General features: G+C 33.7%; 1 protein-coding gene across 1 annotated transcript in view; it reads right to left on the bottom strand.

Moving 5' to 3' along the window:
- Positions 1-832: 832 nt before the first annotated feature.
- The window catches only part of LOC114332091 (putative inorganic phosphate cotransporter), a 147,504-nt gene continuing 126,290 nt past the window's right edge, over positions 833-22,046 (bottom strand). Inside the window, exon 8 of the mRNA XM_028281800.2 lies at positions 833-1,054. Within this exon, the coding sequence (XP_028137601.1) occupies positions 866-1,054 (189 nt within the window). The 3' untranslated portion in view covers positions 833-865. The remainder of the gene's footprint in view (positions 1,055-22,046) is intronic.

The raw sequence follows: 22,046 nt of genomic DNA, 5'->3' as shown, positions 1-22,046 counted from the left end.
AAATCGGCATTTTGAAGGTTTTTTAATGTTCTAAAAAATAAAATTTTGTAGTTTTATGTCAACTATTTAGATTTTAAATGGGGTGCAAAAAATCTAAAAAATTGCAATTTTTGCACTAAATTATTAATAATTAAAAAACGGACGCGAACTCTAGGCAGGAAACTAGTAGGATTTCATCCTATAGGTCTACAATAACTAAAAAAGTAGTCAGCTACCTGGATCTTTGAGTGTCCCGAACATGGTCTATTTCTAGCTTATTACCCTGGAGTAAAACGTAAAATCACAGAGAGAAGATAAGTCTTACCAAGAAACGAACAGTCAACAATTATTATTAATTACATTAGAGTGCAAAAAAACTGAGAAGAGCTGTATAAGAGACGTAACGGTGACAAGACGCTATGAAATAGGCATTGGCCTCTGCCTACTAGAAACTACATTTTACCGTTAAAAAAATAGAAATAAAAATCACAAACGAAAATAATTAAAGTACATAAAGTATTGGAAGAAATAATGAATATCAGAGATGGATGATGGAGACATGACAGAAATGATAGAAGACGAATAGAAAACATTTTGAAAGCAAAACTAGTACTAGTCGTGTGATCACAAAAAAAGAGAAACGGCAACATGGTGGAATATGGAAATAAAAATCGAAAAAGAAATTAGGAAACTGTGGAAAAATGTATCAAGTTGTCATTTTCACTGTAATGTCGTATCCAATAACTGGACACGATTTTTTATCAATTTAGAAAAAATGAATAAAAATGAAAATGTCAATACCATGCAGTAAAATCTGCTTTGTATTAGCTATTCAATGAAAAAAAAAATAATATAAAAAATAAATAAATTATAATTTATATAAATATTACACAGACATAATAGACCATACAGAGACTTTCTTTATTCTAACTTCAGATATTTTTCTTTCTTCTTCATCATTTGATCCATCCCACTTTTGACGAACTCCAGAAGCAAAGAGGGCAAACAGGATGCTTGGAACAATATACATCATAGCGGCTACTATAAATACGATGCGCCATTTAAGTTTGTTTGTCTGAAATAAATAATAAAATTAATAAAATATATAAAACATAATACAGTGCGTCCATAAAGTAACGCATAAATTCGTTATTTCGTAAACCGGCGACTTTAAGGAAAAATCGCGAACCAAGTCGATTTTTATTTTTAAATTACGATTTTTTGGCATATATGTCATCCTCGTGACGTCATCCATCTGGGCGTGATGACGTATTCGATGATTTTTTTAAATGGAAACAGGGGTCATGTAATAGCTCATTTGAAAGGGTATTTAATTCTCTATCCAATAATATAAACATTAACATAATTATTTATACAGGGTGTTCAAAAAACCTTTTTTTAATTAAAATAAGTGAGACAAGAAGAAGAATATATGTAATTTATTTTAAATCAAAATGCATTTTACTACTGTCAGTAAAGAGAAAAAAATTTAATTTGACAAATAAACATTGATTTTCGTTTAAACGAAATGTTCAAACTGCCAAGAGACAGGTGGGTGGCAGCTTTAACATTGAATTTGAGCGAAAAACAATATTTATTTGTCAAATAAACATTTTTTTTTCCTGTTTTCTGACAACAGTAAAACGTATTTTGAATGAAATAAATTACATACATTCTTCTTTTTGTCTCAATTATTTTAATGAAAAAATGTTTTTTTGAGCACCTTGTATAAATAAATATGTTAATGTTTATATTAGTGAATAGATAATTGAATACCCTTTCAAATGAGCTATCACATGACCCCTATTCTCATTCTCATTTAAAAAAGTCATCTATTACGTCATCATGCCCAGATGGATGACGTCACTAGTATGATATATATGCCAAAAAATCGGAATTTAAAAATAAAAATCGATCGGTTTCGGGATTTTTCCTTAATATCGCCGGTTTACGAAATAATGAATTTATGCGTTACTTTATGGACGCACTGTATAAGTAACGTTTAAATTCTCAATCTGTTGAGAATTTAAAATCTCGACGTTTCGGCACCCATTTTGGAGTCATTCAGCCCTGTGATGGATGACCGAAGTTATCGTTAACGTAAAGTTATCCTGTAGTTATGTTATAACCATCGAATTGGTGTGATGTATCATACCTAACTTAACTATTTGCGTTATTTCTTGACAGTTCTTGAGTTATCTGGCCACTTTACACCGCGACGTTAAACCTCAAGTTATGAGATAATTCTGTAGTTATGCAAGGTTAGGTTCATCTTTTGACTTGTTTTTAGACAGAAATCAACTGAATTTAGAAGCTAGTAATTTAATAATTAAGAATAGAGGGGTAATACAATTTTAAAAATTATACAAAAATCAAATCGAGCGATATAAGTTGAAATTTTATTTTAAGTACCTACTGAGCTTTCTATCCAGAGTTGCCAGATGATATTTTATAAATCCCCGACTTAAAAACTGAAATTCCCTGAAATTCAAGCTCAAATACCCCAAAGTCCCCAAATTTAAATTGTTGCCGCATTTTAATAAATTATTAGTCAAATGAAGAGAACAGTAAAGCAAAATTCATACTACAATATCAACGAGGGCCATGGAAATAATTCATAGTTCCTATCGTCTTCGATTATATGGGAGTATAATATACAGTTCTATGTACATTCGCAAATTTAATTTACCATGACCCCTTAAAATCATTCATAATTTTCCGCCTCCAAAAAAATCCCACTACAATTTCTGCTTAGAAAAATTTCAATAGACGCTTTCAAATTAACCCAAAATTTTGGGAAAATACACCAATCTGGCAACCCTGTTTCTATCTTCCATTTGAAAGCAACTTAGAAACACCAACGAACCTAAACAGCTGTTTGCTGTTCGGTCATCGGCGGTAGCCGACGACGGGTATGTTCGGAACAATCTCTCGCGCTCACTCCAACTTGTACTATTTGTACATAAGGTTCTCTTTGTTACTTCAAAATTTGTTCCTCAAAACTTCTTTCTAATATAACGTTGATGATATAACTATCTCATAACTGCGAGCGATACATCACACCAAATTTTACCTATATAGTTATGGGCACGTTATTCCTGAGAGTTATCTTAACTTTAACTCAAACGTTAAACTTAACTTCGGTCATCCATCACAGGGCTGAATATCCAGAGGGATATGGTTCCGTTCGAGTTCGTGACGTACAAGTATCTTTTTCTCCAGAAATACGAGAACCGTCAAACGGCCTTAAGGTCTCAATCTGCCTATTCCTCAGTGTCGAGTAACTCGACTCTGAAAGTCGAGTTTAAAACTACAGAAGTTTAGGGTGCACTATAATGTTCAGTAGAGTGGAGGGCTGTTATATGAAGAAAAATGAAATAACAATTTTTACAAAATTTTTTAAAAGGATTGGAAAAGGTAATGTCATTTTTTTATATTATGACTCTAACATCTGCCCCAAGGTGATTAAAATTTTGAAATTAAAAAAAAATTGCATTTTTACCTACGCGGGGTGCGGTATCAATTCGCTTCTAGGATATGAATCAAAAACTTCAATAACACTTATTTTTATTTGTATCAGAATAACTGTCCCAGCGCTACTTAAATTGATCTATTTTGAATTTCGCGCCAACCACCTACCTAACGCTGCACCAAGGAGTTATAACCTTCGACCTTCACTCTCCCACTCAATTTCAATTATAAGTAAGTAGAACACAAAACAATATTGGCTAGAATTATTATAGTTTTCCACGATAAGTATATAACATTATTGAAACCCTATGAAGGCAGGAAGGACGAAGACGATTACAAAGAGAAGGTATTAAAGTTTGGTGAGGATAGCAAAAAATTGTTTGATATTGTAACTTGCAAATGTTTAGAGTTCAGAGATTGCAACTGTCCTAGAAACCGAAAAATTCCAAGACCAGAACGAAATTTCTTAATCGACCAACGAACTGACCATAAAATAACGATTAATAGTTTATATCGTGCAGAGACCAAAAAAATTGAGATGGATTTACATAGATTACACCAACAAGAGCAACGTGAAGAACAAATAGTCTTGCAAATAGGGGTGGAATCCATTCCTAGTACTTCTAGATTACCTACAACTTCAAAGATACGACCGAATGTTCAATAGCCAGATACATTAAACAAAAGCGGTGAAATTGAGGACTTTCAATCGCAATCGATTATTTCCATTTCTTCACTCACAATGACTGATGTCACATTTCCGGTTGTTGCCAGAACATTAGATCGTTATGGGGTTTCAGATCGTGCTGGAGTAGCAATCATTTCTGCAGCTTTCCACGACATTGGTCTCATTACTGAAAACGATTCATCACGGGTTATAGACAGAAATAGAGTTCGACGAGCTCGTTCTAAATCTAGGACTACTTTGTAACTCTATTTTGACATTTCTTTCCTCGAACTCTATCGATGTAAATCAAATAATGGCTGTTGGTTGTGATGGGACTGTCGTTAACCAAGGAAATAAAGGTGGCGTTATTCGTTTATTGGAAATCAAGTTTCCACCTCCACTCCAATGGTTCATATGCCAACTACACGCCAATGAACTGACATTGCGTCATCTTTTTCAACATCTAGATGGCACTAGAAGTGGACCAAAAGGTTTCACATGTCCCATTGGCAAGGCAGTTACTAACTGTGAAGTATTACCCATTGTTCCGTTTGATGCAATTAAATGTACGTTGCCCGATATTACCAAATCGACACAGGAATTAAGCACCGATTAACTACATATCTACTACAAATATGTCAGTATATCAATAGTGGACATTGTAATGAAAATTTTGTGAAAAAAATCGTGGTAAACTAGTTCACCCTAGATGGTTGACAATGGTTAATCGGGTATTGAGATTATATGTCTCAAGCCAAACTCCATCAGAAAACCTAACTATACTAAGCACATTTATTTTAACGGTCTATGCTCTTATTTGGTTCAGGATCAAGACTAGGCCAATTTGTATTTTTGGTGCCAAACATTTATATGATATGATAAAACTGTCGCGCTATTTGCCAAACCACTTGAAGAATGTTGTTGTCCCAGTCATACAGAGAAATGCATTCTTTGGACATTCAGAGAATCTACTACTAGGAATGTTAGCTGACAACAGACAGTAGGTACGTCAGAGAAGTTGCACTCCGCAGAATATTGAAGATCAGAGAGACATCATACATAGGAGCCTTACAAATTTTCCAAGTACCTACTTTAAATATGGATGCTGATGATAACATCGATATGATAGATTGGAAAACCAAGACAGAACATCCACTTACGAAGAATTTAAGTACCGAAAGGATATCTCAGGCCATCATAGGCCATCACGGAAAAATTCCGTGTCACACACATACACAATTCTCTGAAAGGTGTGTCAAATTAGTTACAGAAGCAAGTGCTGCCCTCTGTGGGTCACGGAGGAGAGACGGATTCATTAAGAATAAGCTCAAATCATCTCTTTTGATGCCTAAATTTGATACTAAGAAAGACTATCGTTCACAATGGGTTTTTATGTTATTCTTCAATTTGTAAGCATATATTTTTTTATTTTATATTTTGACTATTTTTCTTTTTTTTTTTTTCTTCATATTATAGTCCTAATAGCTTAAATAAATGAATAAAACATAATCGTTGACTCTATCGAATTTTTTTTAGAAACATTTTTTTTACAAAATTCCAAAATTTCGATCACCTTGGGGCAGTTTTCATACTGAAAATACGAAAAAGTGTTATCTACGTTTTTCATTCGAAAATGAAAGACGCATCAATTCTGCACCCCGCGAAAATGAAATTCGAAAAAATAAATTTGCGCTCCACCCTAATGTTCAGTAGATCTGGAAATGTAAATCAGGGCCCCCGTAAGGGTAACTGGCGCCTGTGTGCAAAAAAGGATTTTGGCGCCCCTTAAGGCATTTTGGATCATGTTTTCTATTTATTTTTTGAAGGTAGGTCGGTAGGTAGGTAGGTGCTTGAAATAAAGCAAAAAACTGAACCTTAGAAGTCATATTTATAGTCCATTCACTCACGGTAAAATATTGCAAAACCTCCGAATTTTAAAGAATTGCTTGCATTGACATGGAATTTGGCATACACATACCTAACATGTCAAATAAAAAAGTGATATTGTGCGGATGTGTGCTTTTGCCCTGCATGTGAGTTTCACCACTTCTCGGTGGTAAAAAAACATAGAAATGTTCAAAAAAGGAATTGGATAAAATGACTAATTTTAAGTAACTTTTGTTCTATAGAGTTTTTTTAGTAAGTTCAGTAAGTATTTTATCGAACAAAATGTTCTTAGCAAAAATAAAGCTTATAAAAAAGTGAAAGTGAAACATTATTATTTTTTTTTTCAAAATAAGTTATCAATCGAAGTAGCACAGAAAACGACAATAAATCGCTGGTACCGATGATTATTGTTATTCCTAATACATTTCCAGTGAAAATAATACCTATTTGATAAGTGTTGGCGATACAATTTTTTTTATATGCGTGTCCGCGAAGATTATAACTCCCAAAATATTTATAACGAAAATGTTTAGTTCATAATAGATGTCGACGAAAACAATTATTTCTGAGAACTTTTTAGTAATTATAATTTTCGTGGGCCCACAAACAGACATGATGTTTTTTGTTGATACTCCTCAAAAAATAAATTTTTTTCGCTATTTAACACTTTATTAGGGACTATAATTTTCAATAGTAATACCACTAGTGATTCAATTTTCGCGATAAGTCTGTCGATTTACTTCTAAACGAAACTGAGTTGCTTGAAAACACCACGAGTCCGTAGGACGAGTGGTGTTTTCTTTAAGCAACTCAGTTGAGTTTAGAAATAAAAGACAGACTTATAAGATAAATTAATTCACGAGTGGTATTTTATTAGACTATTTTACGAATAAAGTGATATTCTTTTAGAATGAATGCTAGTCTTTCGTTGTTATTTTCTGCATCTAATTTGTAGTTGCGATCCACACAGAACATCATAAATTGTCTCCACATATAAGATTTAGATTTTCTTGTGTTACTCGGTATATTTTCTTTAATGTTTTGGTTTATAACTTCGTTTGAAGTACCACCGAAACGACTCATTTTGACGTATACCGCTACAATATTTTTTTTGGCAAACGTCAAACTTTGCTTTGCGATCGGTATCCATGGTTACGTCGTTGAAAACACGAAGCTGATAGACCAATCAGAATTGAAAGACAGTTGGTGTTTTCACTAGTAATACCACTAGAGGTCAAATTATTTCCGGAAATTTTTTTGAGATCATGAATATTTTGAAAATTTCCCGAGTCGCAGACGAGGGAAATTTTCTAAAAATATTCATGATCAAAAAAAAATTTCCGGATATTAATTTGACTTCGCGTGGTATTCGGTAAGGAACTTCCACACCAAATTTGCATTTGAAAATCCAAAGCTGCATGAACAGATTAATAGCGCGCCATAGCTTTGTCAGCAATTATTTAGGCTTTCAAATTCGTAATTTCTACTCATTGTAGTTGCATGGGAATACCATTTCAAGATAGAAAATAGTATATTCTTCAATTTTACATAAGTTTTGAGTAACTACAAGTGATAGAAAATGAATCAAAACTAAATTATGTAAACAAATAAAAACCAGTCTGTCAAAAATGTTCTGTTATTGTAAACGTCAAAAAATTTCCACTATAATTCGCTGTTGGGTACCCCACGAGCAAAAAATTTCCGATAAAATACCTCCGTTGCCATGGTGATCTGTCAAAATAACGTATTTTGATTGGTTCAAAATTGTAGGTGTGGAATTTTCGCGATAACACAAGCTGTCTTTGGTTTGTGATTGGTCAGATTATGTGAAAATTTTAAGATGAGTGAAATAGTCACAATTATATAATCGAAAATAATATTTTTCGCGGCGTTCATTGAAGGTTCTACTCTTAACGGCATTTTTCGGAGTTATACTTTTCGTAGGCAGCGGCGAAATATCGTTCCCATACCACCAGATTGACAACAGGTGGAATACTTTCTTTGGTTACAACCTCCCGAGATTTTCAAAAATTATAAATCATACAGGATGCCGAGGAAATTAAGATGAGAGAATTTTAAATAATTCACAACCCATATGCCTAGCGTGGTAAAAGTTCCAACAAGAAATATTCCTTAGTACTCAACAAAACAGTAAGTGAATTAAAATGTATAAACATTTTCAATTTCTTTGCAACACCAGAGTTTAAACCAATTTAACCAGAGTATTATGCAGCTGCTCCATTTTCGTGTTGCAAAGAAATTGAAAATGTTTATACATTTTATTTTTTTTTTTGTTTTTAACTTCAACTTCAAAAGTAAGTACCTAAGTTAAGAGACATCTAACCAAACACGGTACTGTGTAGAACGTTTTTAAAATTGCTCGTAGTTATTTGCTATTTTTGCAAGGAAATAGTTATTTTTGTATTGTTTAATTGGCATCAATTTAATCGTCTAATTATAGTGGTAATATTAGTGAAAAATTAAAAACTGTGCAACATAAATTAAGCGAGTAATTAGAAGATATCTGGAAGCTGTTCTGCCGTATAAACAGGTTAGTCAATAATTGTTTATCGTTACCAAGGTCAAACAGCTTTAAATATGAGTGATTGCCAGAATTGTCGATCAGCTTTAGGGTCTACGCCAACAACAATGTGTGACGGATGTCGATCTACTGTTCATTTGAAGTGTGTTGGAATGCAATCCGCCGAAGATGTTAGAATGACTAGAAATAAATCACGAAGCGTTAAGATTCTTTGTAATAATTGTTCAGGAAATATTGGTAATCTTGATCAATTAAAATCTTTTTTTGAAGGCTTTAAAAATGAGTTTGAAACTAAAATGTCAGAATTAAATAAAAAGTTTGATGATCTAAGCACACAAATTACAAACCAAAAGATGTCACCACAAACTTTTGAAGAAGTTGTTTCGGAGGCAACTGAGAGGATGGTGCGAGCTCAGAATATAATTATTGTTGGTGCTCCAGAAAGTACAGGCAGTATCGATCAACGTAAAAAGCATGATGAAGAATTAGCATCCGATATTTTGGGGGTAGTGTGTGGGAATTCAACCCCACATATTCCTGTTAGCATAACCAGAATTGGCAAACCTTCACCCAATAGACCAAAATTAATGAAACTTTCATTTAACAATGCATCAATTGCAAAGGATATTCTTAAACGCAAGAACTCATTAACGGGAACCCGTTTTGATAAATTTATTATTAGAGATGATAAAACACCTAAGCAAATGGAGTATTTGGATCAGTTGAGAAAGGAGCTAAATGATCGAAAGGCTAAAGGCGAGACTGATATTACTATAAAGTTCATCAGAGGAACCCCCTCTATTGTACCATCAAAAAACTGAAACAGTCAAATTTTCTTAATTTCTCTATATCTTATACTAATATTGATTCTTTAATGGCAAAACTCAATGAATTTGTTCCTTATATGGATTTAGAGAAGCCTGCTATTATGCTTATAACAGAATCCTGGCTTAAACCACATATACCTAATTCTATCATAGATGTACAAGGTTATACTATATTCCGCAACGACCGGCTTTCGACTGGAGGTGGAGTATGCATTTATGTGTTAGATTCTGTTTTTTCTCAATTTACAGTAACTGTTTTACCTTCCAATATTCCTGGCTTCGAGGCAATATGTCTTCTCTTTCATAATAAACACTTATCTTTTACGATTTGCTGTGTTTACAGACCGCCTGATACTGCTTATAATAATTATGTTCAACTTATTAATTTTTTATCCGTTCTAGCTTCAACTTACAAAAACCTAATTATTGCCGGTGACTTCAATCATAGAGATTTAAAATGGCCACATCCTGTACCTCAAAATGCTTCATCTAGACTTCTTCTTGATTTTGTACAAGATTCACATCTCCAACAAATCGTTACTGAACCAACTCGTTTCCGTTCTGGGCAGCAACCCTCCATCTTGGATTTAATTATTACTTCTGATAATGATTTAATAAACAATCTAGAATACTATCCCCCTTTTGCTAAATCCGATCATGCAATTCTTCAGTTCCAAATGCAGTTAATTCTTGTTACTGATCCAAAAAAACTATACTCATCAAGATATTTTATTGATTATAGAGGTATTAATCATGATGTGTCACTGGTTGACTGGGCTTCCGCCCTGTCGTTACCAAATGTACAGGAAAACTGGAATATTTTTCATGAACAATGTAGCAACATCATAAAAAAGAATACAAGCTCAAGACTTATAACTACATTTCCTTCTAAACCCTGGATTAATTGGGATATTCAAAGACTGATTAAGAGAAAGAAAGCTCTTTGGCAAAAGTATCAAAGATCACGTTTGGAGAATGATTTTGTTACGCATAGGAAAGTTGCCAATCTATTGAAAACAAAAATTTGCAATGCTAGGAGAAACTATGAAAAAAATATTATAGACAGCAATAATCCAAAGAAGTTTTATAAGTATATTAGAACTTCCATAAACACAAAAGTTTCTGTTCCTCAATTAAAAACAGACTCAGGTGATATTACAAATGATGATTTGAAAGTGGCTACAACTTTTGCTAGGAGCTTTTACGGATCTTTTACTTTAGAACCTGATGGCCCGCTCCCAGACTTACATTATGAACCCGTAAATCATAGTTCTATTACCTCAGTAGAATTTTCTCCTGATGATATTTTTAAAAAACTTAAAGAACTTGACACCAACAAATCTCCAGGACCAGATAATCTTTCTCCTACTTTCTTGAAATCATGTGCAAATGCTCTTAAATATCCACTCCATTTGCTTATGGAACAATCATTCCACTCTGCTACTCTGCCACTTATTTGGAAAGAAGCACGGGTGAAACCAATCTTTAAGAAAGGAGATAAACTCGACCCCAAAAATTATAGGCCTGTTAGTCTCACTCCAGTTATATCCAAAGTTATGGAATCAATTATTGTGGATAATTTACACATATTTTTGAACCAGCATCAAATAATCCCGAACGAACAACATGGCTTTACCAGTGGAAGATCGGTTGTTACCAACTTGTTATGTTGCCTAAATGACTGGACTGCCGAAGTAGATATGGGACAGGATATTGATATTATCTACTTAGATTTTAGCAAGGCTTTCGATAAAGTTCCAAGGGAAAGGCTTTTGAAAAAATTAAACAGGATTGGAATTCGCGGGCAACTGTTAAACTGGATTTCAGCCTTCTTAAGTGAAAGAAAATTTTCAGTAAGAATACAGTCTTCAAGTAGCCCCCTATATGACGTGATAAGTGGAGTCCCCCAAGGATCTGTTTTAGGGCCACTACTGTTTAATATATTTACATCGGAGCTAAAATACATCATTTCATCAAAGTTTTCGGTTTATGCGGATGACACAAAGCTGTACAACAATCCTAAAATAAACTCTCAGTGTTTGCAAAAAGACTTGGACAGCATTTCTCGATGGTGTACTGACTGGTTGCTACCGCTTAATATAGAAAAATGTGTCGTTCTTCATCTCGGCAAGAATAACCCTCGGTTAAATTATTTTATTAACGGCACCGTTTTAAAAAAGACCGATTGTCACTCTGATCTCGGCGTGTTAATAGACTCACAATTGTCCTGGACTCCTCAAACGTTGCAACAGTGTAATAAAGCCAATCGCATGGTATATCTTATTAGTAAAGTTTTTTCGTCCTGTGACAGTCGAACCTTAGCAAAATTGTATAAAACTTATGTGAGACCTATATTAGAATTTGCTAATTCAGTGTGGTGCCCGGTTCTTCAGCGTGATGTAAATATGCTGGAAAATGTACAGCGACGAGTAACACGGATCCCGTATTCATTGGTGCGTCCCTCATATGAAGATCGTTTAAGGATCATGGATTTAGTTCCATTATCCGCCCGCAGACTTAGAGGCGACTTAATTACAACATTCAATTCATTTCATTACGAAACTTCTTCACTCAGAAATTTCTTTACAATAAATACAGATGAGCGGTTAAGAGGCCATCCCAGAAAGCTAAGAAGAGAACTCTGCAGAACCAACATCAGGTTAAACTTTTTATCAAATAGGGTTGTTTATGCTTGGAATTCATTACCGGCTTATGTCGCTATGGCTCCTAGTACAAATAGTTTTAAGAATAGACTCGATAATAATTGATTGTATTTTTAATTTAATTATATGTAAATCAGCATAAGTGTAAAACAGCTAAGTACCAAAATTTGTTTAGCTTTTAGAGTATAATAGGATTCTAATCCTCTATTCTTATTGAATGTTAATAATAAATAATAATAATAATAAAGTTACGCTAAAAATAATGATGGCCCCTTTTTTGATAAAAAAAAAATCATGAAAATCACCCCCTAATTAACGTCCCAAATGAAATTAATCGTTACCGCTTCACTACAAGTTACTTATATGTATTGTTAAAAGGACTTGAACGAGTCGTTAATCACGGGTGTATTGTTTTGAACAGCCATATCTTAACACATTTTTGTTTTACAGGAAAACAAAAAATCCAAAATATTCAGAATAGAAAAACCTACATTTTTTACTGCTTGAGATTTTTGGCATCAACAATAATATTTAAGCTATTTTAAAAAAAGCAATTTTTTTCAAGATAAAAAAAATTTTGTCCAAAAGATTTCTTTTCCAAAAAAGGGACCAACTTTATTTTGAGCATAACTTACTTATTTTTGTTGCTAGAAACTTTTTTAAAAAACAAATATAAAGCTTTTTTTAAACACTTTAAAAAAGTTTTAATGAGTTTTCCCCGAAAATTGATTCATTTTTTGGTTATTTCACGTTGAAATATTTGATTTTGAATTTGAAGAATAAGAACCATCTTTTCATTAGCTACAACTATGCTTCTACTGGGTTTACAGACTTCATATGCCAGCCATTTTTTAAACTTTTTGTAGGCTATTTTTTTGATAAGACCATTTTTTTTTCGATCATTTTTTTACTTTTTTAGTTATTTTGGAAAAACCGTCTAACAGGGTTTTTGTTAAAAAATGAACATATTCACTCGAAAATAACTAAAAATCCTATAGAAACAAAGTTCCTTAGAATTACTCAGTTTATCCAATTCCAGGCTTATTTTGAACGTATGTTTTTCACCCCCGAGAAGGTGTGGAACTCACCCCTAGTGCAAAAGCACACATCGGCACAATATCACTTTTTTTCTTTGACTTGTTAGCTATGTGTATTATGTGTACCTATGCCAATGTGTATTTCATATCAATGCAAGCGGTTCTTTAAAATTCACAGCAAAAACCGTGAGTAAGTGGACTATTATTTGTACACTAAAATATCAAAATGAAACAAACATAATAAAATCATAACAAAATAAATTAAAATGCCTGACTTCCGACATGGTCTTGCATATAGGAATCGGCAGCAACTGGATGATATACCTACTAATAAAATTTTGTGTGTATTTATTATACCTTCGTCTTCTTTATCTAATATTTCACAACCATTAAAGTTAATTTCGACCAATCCATCTCTTTCCCTCCACTTTTTCTTGCATTATAAGGCGAAGTAGATGGAATTTAGGTCCTTTAATTATTATATGGCTGAAGTATTCTGTTTTCTCATGTTTTTCTTCTATTTATACGTAATCCTATTTAATTTCTCAACTTTTATTTTAAAATTAATTTTTGTTTGTTTTTTTTTTTAATTTTTTGCAATTTTTACCCTGGGTTTTGGCGCCCCTAAAGGATGGCGCCCGTGTGCATTGCACACTTTGCACATATGGTAGCGGGGGCCCTGATGTAAATATTTCTATATCCCTAGTAGGCCTGGATCCCGCGTACCAAAAAAATGTTTATTAACCCGCGAGCAGTCGCGCCGTTAGAAAAAATCTGACATTTTATCCTTTTTCGTGATAACTTGATGAAAAATTTTGCAACATAACTTTCCACTCCTAAGTGCATCGAGGAAGGGTGTAGTAATGCGTAGGTTTATTTTTTCTTCTTCTTCTTCTTCTATTTTTGGAATTTGTGACTTTGGTGAGAAAAATTAGCTTTAATAGTATTGTTAGAAATAATATTTCTAACATTACAAGTAAATAAAAATACTAGAACATAAAGATTTGTTGTAAATTAGCGTCTAAATTCGTATTGTTAGACAAAATCTAACGCGCGACCATAGCGCGACTGTTCCCGGTGTCCTAGATTTTAACAATATTTCAGATAATTTCAAATATCTTAAAATTATTCCACTGTAATATATTTAAATATATTAGTAAACAATCAAGCATGCCGAATGTTTAAGTAGTCTTGTAAACAAAACTTACACATGTAGGTATTAGTGCAAGATTGCATTTCTGTATATTATTATTGAAATAATAATCTTGACATACATATACGAAAGTATTACAAACATAATTAATCAATAAGTATTCATACACAGAAATATTTAGGGCAGTCTAACAGTCTAATATTGGGGTTACTGTAGAGAGTGCCACCTCGACTAAGGACGTTCATTCCATCGTCAACTGGGTACTATTAACGAGTATTAAATGTACCTATAATAATAAAGTATTAATGGGAAATATAGTGTCTTCCAGTTAATCACCCCATCGTTAGAGTAGCAAAAACGCGTTACCACCATACCGGGTTAATAGCAAGCTGACAATTTGTTAATAGCTTAAAGGTGTCTAGTCGGACAAACTTTGCTGTACGGGAACACTGAAACAGGGGAAGTTTTAATTGTGGAACAGGTTAAGCAGAAAATTCATGACGAGGTTGAAGCGCGTGTCAATGCGAGCTTCAAGTGTTTAAAAATTTAGACGTCGGTAAAGAGAGATATAATATATATAATAGTGACACAGAAAGATAACGCAGCTCCCACCCTACAAGACGGTAAAATTAGTAATATTTCTTCTTTTTCTTCTTATACTTGTTGTAGATCTGTCGATCTGTTAATTCCGACGTTGAAGTATTTCTTGAGAGGTAGACTGCCAGCTATCTCTCCATCTTTTTGGTGGTCACACCGGTGGACGCTTGTCTGCTGGTTTTCCTTCTAGAGCAATTCTTGGTAGTCTGTGCTCCTCCATTATTTTTACATGACTGAACCATTCTTTTCGTCTTTGCCTGCCCCATCTTACTACGTCTTGCACGCCACATTGTTCACTGATGATGTTGTTTCGTATTCTATCTCTTCTTGTCTTCCCTGCTATTGCTCTTAGTGTCTTCGTTTCGGCTGTTCGTAGCATGCTTTTGGTTTTATTGGTATCTTCTCTTGATTCAATGCCATAGGTCATAACAGGTCTGATGCAAGTTTTATAAATTCTAACTTTGCTGTCCATTCTCATATATGGGTTATTCCAGACCACATCTCTCAAACATCCGGACAAGACAGCGGCCTTGTTAATTTGTCCTCTTAGGTCTCTGGCTGGGTCATGATAACATGATATAATAACTTGATTAATTAGTAATATTTACTTTGTGATAAAATGGGAATTTTTGTGATAAAATGGGACAAATTAGTTAAAATATTAAAGGATAAATGAGTTGATAGTCAAGATGTACGAATCATAGAAAAATTATACTGGCGTCAAACAGCGACAGCTTGCATAAATGGAAAATCAACAGAAATATATAAAATACAAAGAGGTGTCAGACAGGGTTGTATACTGTCCCCACTGTTATTCAATTTATATTCAGATAGAATATTTAAGGAAGCGCTGCATAATTTGAAATGGGGTGTGAAAGTTAATGGAATTCTGATAAATACAATCAGATATGCAGACGATACAGTTATTTTAAGTGATGATATGAATGGATTACAACACATTTTAAATGCCATTGACACAGTGGGAAGAGAGTTTGGCCTAAACATAAACTGTTCAAAAACAAAATACATGGTATTTAGCCGTTTGGCCCATCAAGATTCAAGGTTATATGTTAATGGTCATAAAATTCAAAGAGTACCCAGTTTTAAATATCTTGGTTGCCATATTACTGAAAAACTAGGTCCAGATAAAGAGATAAAATGTAGCATAGAGATAGCCCGCACGACATTTTTAAAAATGAGGTCATTCTTCTGTAATGATAACTTGCAACTTCAACTTCGAAAGCGCATGATTATATGTTACATTTGGTCAGTCCTCTTGTATAATGTCGAAGCATGGACCAGAGGCCGCTTTACCTATTGTGCAGGGTGTGCGGTGCATACAGGCGCCGGGATGTTGGGATCGCCAAGCGCCAAAGAGCGGGTCCTTTACGTTGTTTCAACATAAAATATGCTTTGAATATTCAGAGTGAAATAATAAATTTATCGGGAGAAAGAATAAAAAGAACTATTATTTTTGAATTAAAAGAATCAAAATATTTTTCAGTTATTTTAGATTGCACTCCAGATATTACACACGAAGAACAAATATCGGTTGTCGTACGGTACGTTCTTAAGCAGCAATAAGACTGAAATAAAAGAAAATTTTCTAGGTTTTTTTCCTATTACAGATACTACTGGTCCAGGCTTAACTCAATTTTTGTTAGAATATTTAATCTCAAACGAAATTAACATACAAGGCATGCGTGGTCAAGGTTACGATAATGGATAAATATGAAGGGGAGAATATAGGTTTACAAAGACGAATTTTAGACTTAAATCCGCGTGCATTTTATGTACCTTGTGCAGCGCACAGTCTAAACCTGGTAGTGAATGTCGCTGCTAAGGGCCGGTATTTCCAACTTCACTTAAGCCAAAGCTTACTTTAAGCCTTTGCTTAAGCTTGGATGCCTGTATTTCCAGTTCAATTTGAGGCTTAAGCCTAGGCTTAAACCAAATAATTTTAAGCTCGCGCGGGAGTTGGTTTAAGCTTTTGCTTAAAATTTGTATTATGTTTTTTGAGGTTATCTCTATAGATTATTAAAGTTATTTTGAAAACCAACTTTTGAGTAATAAAGTTATTATTAGATTATTAAATAATAGTCTATCAATCTATTAATTTATTAATCGCAATAACGATTATTAAAATTCTTACTACTTTTGGAAGGTGTAGGCACATGAAAATTATTTATTTCTACAATGCTTGGTAGGTATATTTATTTTACAAAAATAAACTTACATTCGAGTTTGACATTTTAAGGAATTATTATATACAATAAACAAAATTACAAAGACGGATCTATTGCTTATGCAAAATAACAAAAAAAATTTAACCAGAGAATACATAGACAATAAACTAACAACACAATGTACCATGTACACAAAATTAAGTGAAGTAATTGTCATTGAAGCAGATGACAATATAAAATTAAACGTCAACAGTACTGGTTTTTACCTCAGAACAGTTAAATCTGGCATTTTGACCTATTCAGAGGTACCAAACCAATTAACTTTACAGTTGAGCATCAGTTTAGTTAAGGAAATGATGGAAATACGGCACCCGGCTTAAGCTTCTCCTCAACTTTTGACACAGGCTTAGCTCAGCAAAAGCTTAAGTAGCTATTGAAATACCGGCCCTTAATCTTTATTGGAAATTGCCAATTTCTTTTCAATTGTACAATAAATTTTAGGTTTTTTTTTGCGTCGACAGTACGCTGGCAAATACTTGCTAAAGAAGTGCCAACTTTAACTCTAAAACCACTCTCAAATACTCGATGGGAGAGCAGGGTTGAAGCACTAAAAACTCTCCGATTTATTCTGGGAAAAGTGTATGATGCCTTGTTTAGCATATATTCCAATAACACCAAAGATGCAGAGTCAAGAAATATGGCAAATTCAATATTGGTAAAAATTATGTCATTTAAATTCATCTGTTCTTTGCTTTTTGGTTTAAAATTTTAAGCAAATTAAATATAGTTAGCAAGGCTCTTCAAAAGTTAGATGTCGTATTTTCAGAAACCGTAAAAATGATCAATCATGCAAAAATAAATAAATAGATTTGGGTAGGTTGTTCTGACGCCGTGAATACCTATTGGCTCCCAATATCATTTAATATTGCACTATTTGCATCTGGATTTTTGTTTACATTATAAACGTACCTAATGCCCTCTTATACCCTATGTACTAGTTCTAGGTAGGTACCTATTCGACTATTCCATTTTGACTGCACGTCTACCAAAGGGCGCCAGGGCATCGACTGCACACGGGCGCTACATGGGCTAGAGCCGCCTCTGGCATGGACATTAAAAATATCCACCATTAATCATACGAAGCAAGTTTTCAATCCTAATAGCAAATAATTAATATTGAAAAATATCAAAAATCACTAAAAGATTTTTAAATTGAAAACTTACTGGTACATCCCCATGTATACGCCTCCAAGACTTCTACAATTTGCAAGTCATATGGATGCTGCAGTAAAGACGATAGGGAAGGAATTCTAAACCTTGCAATTCAAATCCCCCGTCTGCAGCCGGCTAGGAACTGAAAGATGCACCATAGTTACTCTACTGAGTAATAGGAAAATAAAATAATAAAAATGTGTACCATTTTTATTCGGCTGCAATACGAAGGAAAAACAATCTTACTTCTTAATTAGAATAAGGAGTGCAGCCAGTCCCTTTAACTGCAGTTTTCTGCTCTTATTGGAGCGTCATCAGAAGGAACGTAGGCACTGTTCTCCTTAATCCAATCAAATTGCATCGAAAGGTTTTCCCAAATATTGCAGCCAAAGTGATGGTAATGGGTGGCTAGCGCCATCTGGCCGTAAAAATACGAAGCAAGTTTTCAATCCTAATAGCAAATAATTAATATTGAAAAATATCAAAAATCACTAAAAGATTTTTAAATTGAAAACTTACTGGTACATCCCCATGTATACGCCTCCAAGACTTCTACAATTTGCAAGTCATATGGATGCTGCAGTAAAGACGATAGGGAAGGAATTCTAAACCTTGCAATTCAAATCCCCCGTCTGCAGCCGGCTAGGAACTGAAAGATGCACCATAGTTACTCTACTGAGTAATAGGAAAATAAAATAATAAAATAATAAAAATGTGTACCATTTTGTTTTATTTTCCTATTACTCAGTAGAGTAACTATGGTGCATCTTTCAGTTCCTAGCCGGCTGCAGACGGGGGATTTGAATTGCAAGGTTTAGAATTCCTTCCCTATCGTCTTTACTGCAGCATCCATATGACTTGCAAATTGTAGAAGTCTTGGAGGCGTATACATGGGTATGTACCAGTAAGTTTTCAATTTAAAAATCTTTTAGTGATTTTTGATATTTTTCAATATTAATTATTTGCTATTAGGATTGAAAACTTGCTTCGTATTTTTACGGCCAGATGGCGCTAGCCACCCATTACCATCACTTTGGCTGCAATATTTGGGAAAACCTTTCGATGCAATTTGATTGGATTAAGGAGAACAGTGCCTACGTTCCTTCTGATGACGCTCCAATAAGAGCAGAAAACTGCAGTTAAAGGGACTGGCTGCACTCCTTATTCTAATTAAGAAGTAAGATTGTTTTTCCTTCGTATTGCAGCCGAATAAAAATGGTACACATTTTTATTATTCCACCATTAATCGTTTGGAGGCCTTTGAACTGTGGCTGCACAGAAGTATACTGAAAATACCATGGACGGCTATGCTGACAAATGTGGCAGTCCTTAAGAGCAAATGCTGCCCGCGAGCTGCTTGATAACATCAAATATATAAAGATGGCCTATTTTGGACACGTAGTAAGGAGAGACTGATATACTATTTTTCAACTTATTATGATGGGTAAAATCGAAGGATGCAGAGGAATTGGTAGAAAGCAGGCGTCTTGGTTGAAGAATATCCGAGAGTGGACGGGAATAAAGAAAGCAGAACACCTATTTAGAATAGCTCGAGACAGGAACAGTTTCGCTATATTAATCGTCAACGTTAAGGGGACTTGATAGGAACTTGTTAAGAAGAAGATAAAATGGGTCAAAGCATATATGTTCCGAAGAATAAAGGCAACCAAAAAGGTTACAGTCCCCAGTGACGGAGGTAAAAATATTAGTAGGTTGGTTAATTCTCACAATGATAAAAATTAAAACAAAACGTAGTTTGACCATAAAATTACCACGACACTGATCGTACCATAGGCTTTGTGGCAAAATACGAGACGTTCCACAGGACAATAAATTTTAGCATTTGGTAATATCTTAAGGGTCATAAATACCAAATTTTGACAGAAATTTCTCTATCACACGTTGCGTTTAATCTATTTCACGTTGGGTTGAATCACGTCTTCAGTCTTTATCTTTTTCTGTTACATTTTTCTATTTCACTAAGAATGTGGCGCCACGTTCCGTCAGTTTTCTCCATTAAAGGTTTCGAACGCCAGACTAAAAAAACGTCCCATGTATTTTGTCGGACGGAATTTCCAATTAATTTTTTACCATTTCATTAAACTCTCATGTAAAAATTAGACTGTGTAAAGATTAATTAAGGTAATTATCTCAGGTTTTAGGGTTTATTACAATGAAAATCACGATAATCCGACAAATGGTGTATTTTCGCCTTTACAGTACAAAATCTCAATGCTAACTAAACCAAAAACAGACGCTAAATAATATTGTCTCTCTCCTTTTAGCATCTGCTAAATATCAAAGATAAAACTACGGTCAGAGTAGACCACACACACCCTATTCAGGTCACTTCCCAAAACACAGAACTTTTGCAAAAGCATGTGTCGTTTGACGATCATAACTACAGTCACCCTCCAGGAACGTATCGTGAGGAATTAGTTTGTTACAATTTCCCCCTCCCCTGGCATCGAACTCGCTAGAGGAGGGGACAGCAGAGGTTGCAGTTTTCTTCCTCGTCTTCGTCTTGGTACTACGGGCGTTTGTCGTAAATAGGCGTGTTGTTACTGCCTTCTAGGTCCCAATTAATTAAAACTCTCTTCTTGGTTCAAATACGTTATATTTACTTTTAACTCCATCAACGATTAACCATAATAAATTGTTTACATATCACAGTAACGACCTACCTTTACATTACTACTACAAATAATAATGATGATGATATCATCGGGCGTTTGCTTATATATTAGAATGAACTTTGCAACCTCACGCGTCGGCCTTGGTCAAGGGCGGACAATTTATGATATGCTTTACTTTCAATCAAACATCTTTTGTACAGGGTGATATTATAATACCACACCTCCCCGTTTTGTTAAAATTACATATTTTTAAAATGAGATTGATTGTCCATCATCGCCTTTTAGGAGATATACCTTATATTACTTATATAGGTAAAAAAATCCTATTCTACACAAAAGTTTATATTTTCCCTATACTAAACTGGTATTTTATAACCTATCACTAGTTCACGTACTATCACGTCGTGTCTTTTCGTCCTTTTTTTTCGTTCACTAATTCACTTCATCAAAACAGTGTCCACAGTGAATGAAATTGATCCTAACTTTTAAATAGTCTTTTAGTGCCTATAAGCCGTAACTAATCTAATTGTAATAAAATCTCGAATTTAATACTTCCTAAGCTAAGCTAAATATTACCTAAACTTCTATTAAATGGTATATAAAAAAAGAATTTAACGTTACTTTACTATTTCATCTTATTATTTCAGTCTTATTTTGATTTATTTATATACGCCTTACTAACTTTAAAATATTGTACCTATAATAAAAATTTAATCTCTCTAAAAAACTTCTAATGTGTCTCTAAAAAGCTTCTAATAACTCTCTTGTACCTATAATAAAGATTTAATCTCTCTAAGAACTCCACTTTTTGTGTCCCTTTGCTTACTATCTACTAACACTATTGTAAGATATTGTCTATCCTTAATTCAAACACTTCCTTTTTCCACGAAAATTTAACCTGAATTCATTATCTACATTTAAACATAAGTTATTTATAATTTACGTTACTTTAGAGAAAAAAAATTTACAACTTTAATTCATAGACATAATTCAATGATTAGCTACTTATTTGATATTATTCTTAATTCTGCTTTATTTTAACATTTCTGACAAATTTTATGTTCCTTCTTTCATTTTTCCCACATATTTTAATAAAATTTCTTTTTTTCTCTCTCTCTTCTTCTTGTCTGGTACTATAACTCATATAATTAATTTTTCTTCATATAATAGCACTTCTACAGTGTATATA

This window comes from Diabrotica virgifera, chromosome 6 (assembly GCF_917563875.1).
Source record: "Diabrotica virgifera virgifera chromosome 6, PGI_DIABVI_V3a".
In the NCBI taxonomy this organism is placed as follows: domain Eukaryota; kingdom Metazoa; phylum Arthropoda; class Insecta; order Coleoptera; family Chrysomelidae; genus Diabrotica; species Diabrotica virgifera.
Note: the sequence above shows the minus strand (reverse complement) of the source record. Positions and strands in the feature narration are given on the sequence as shown.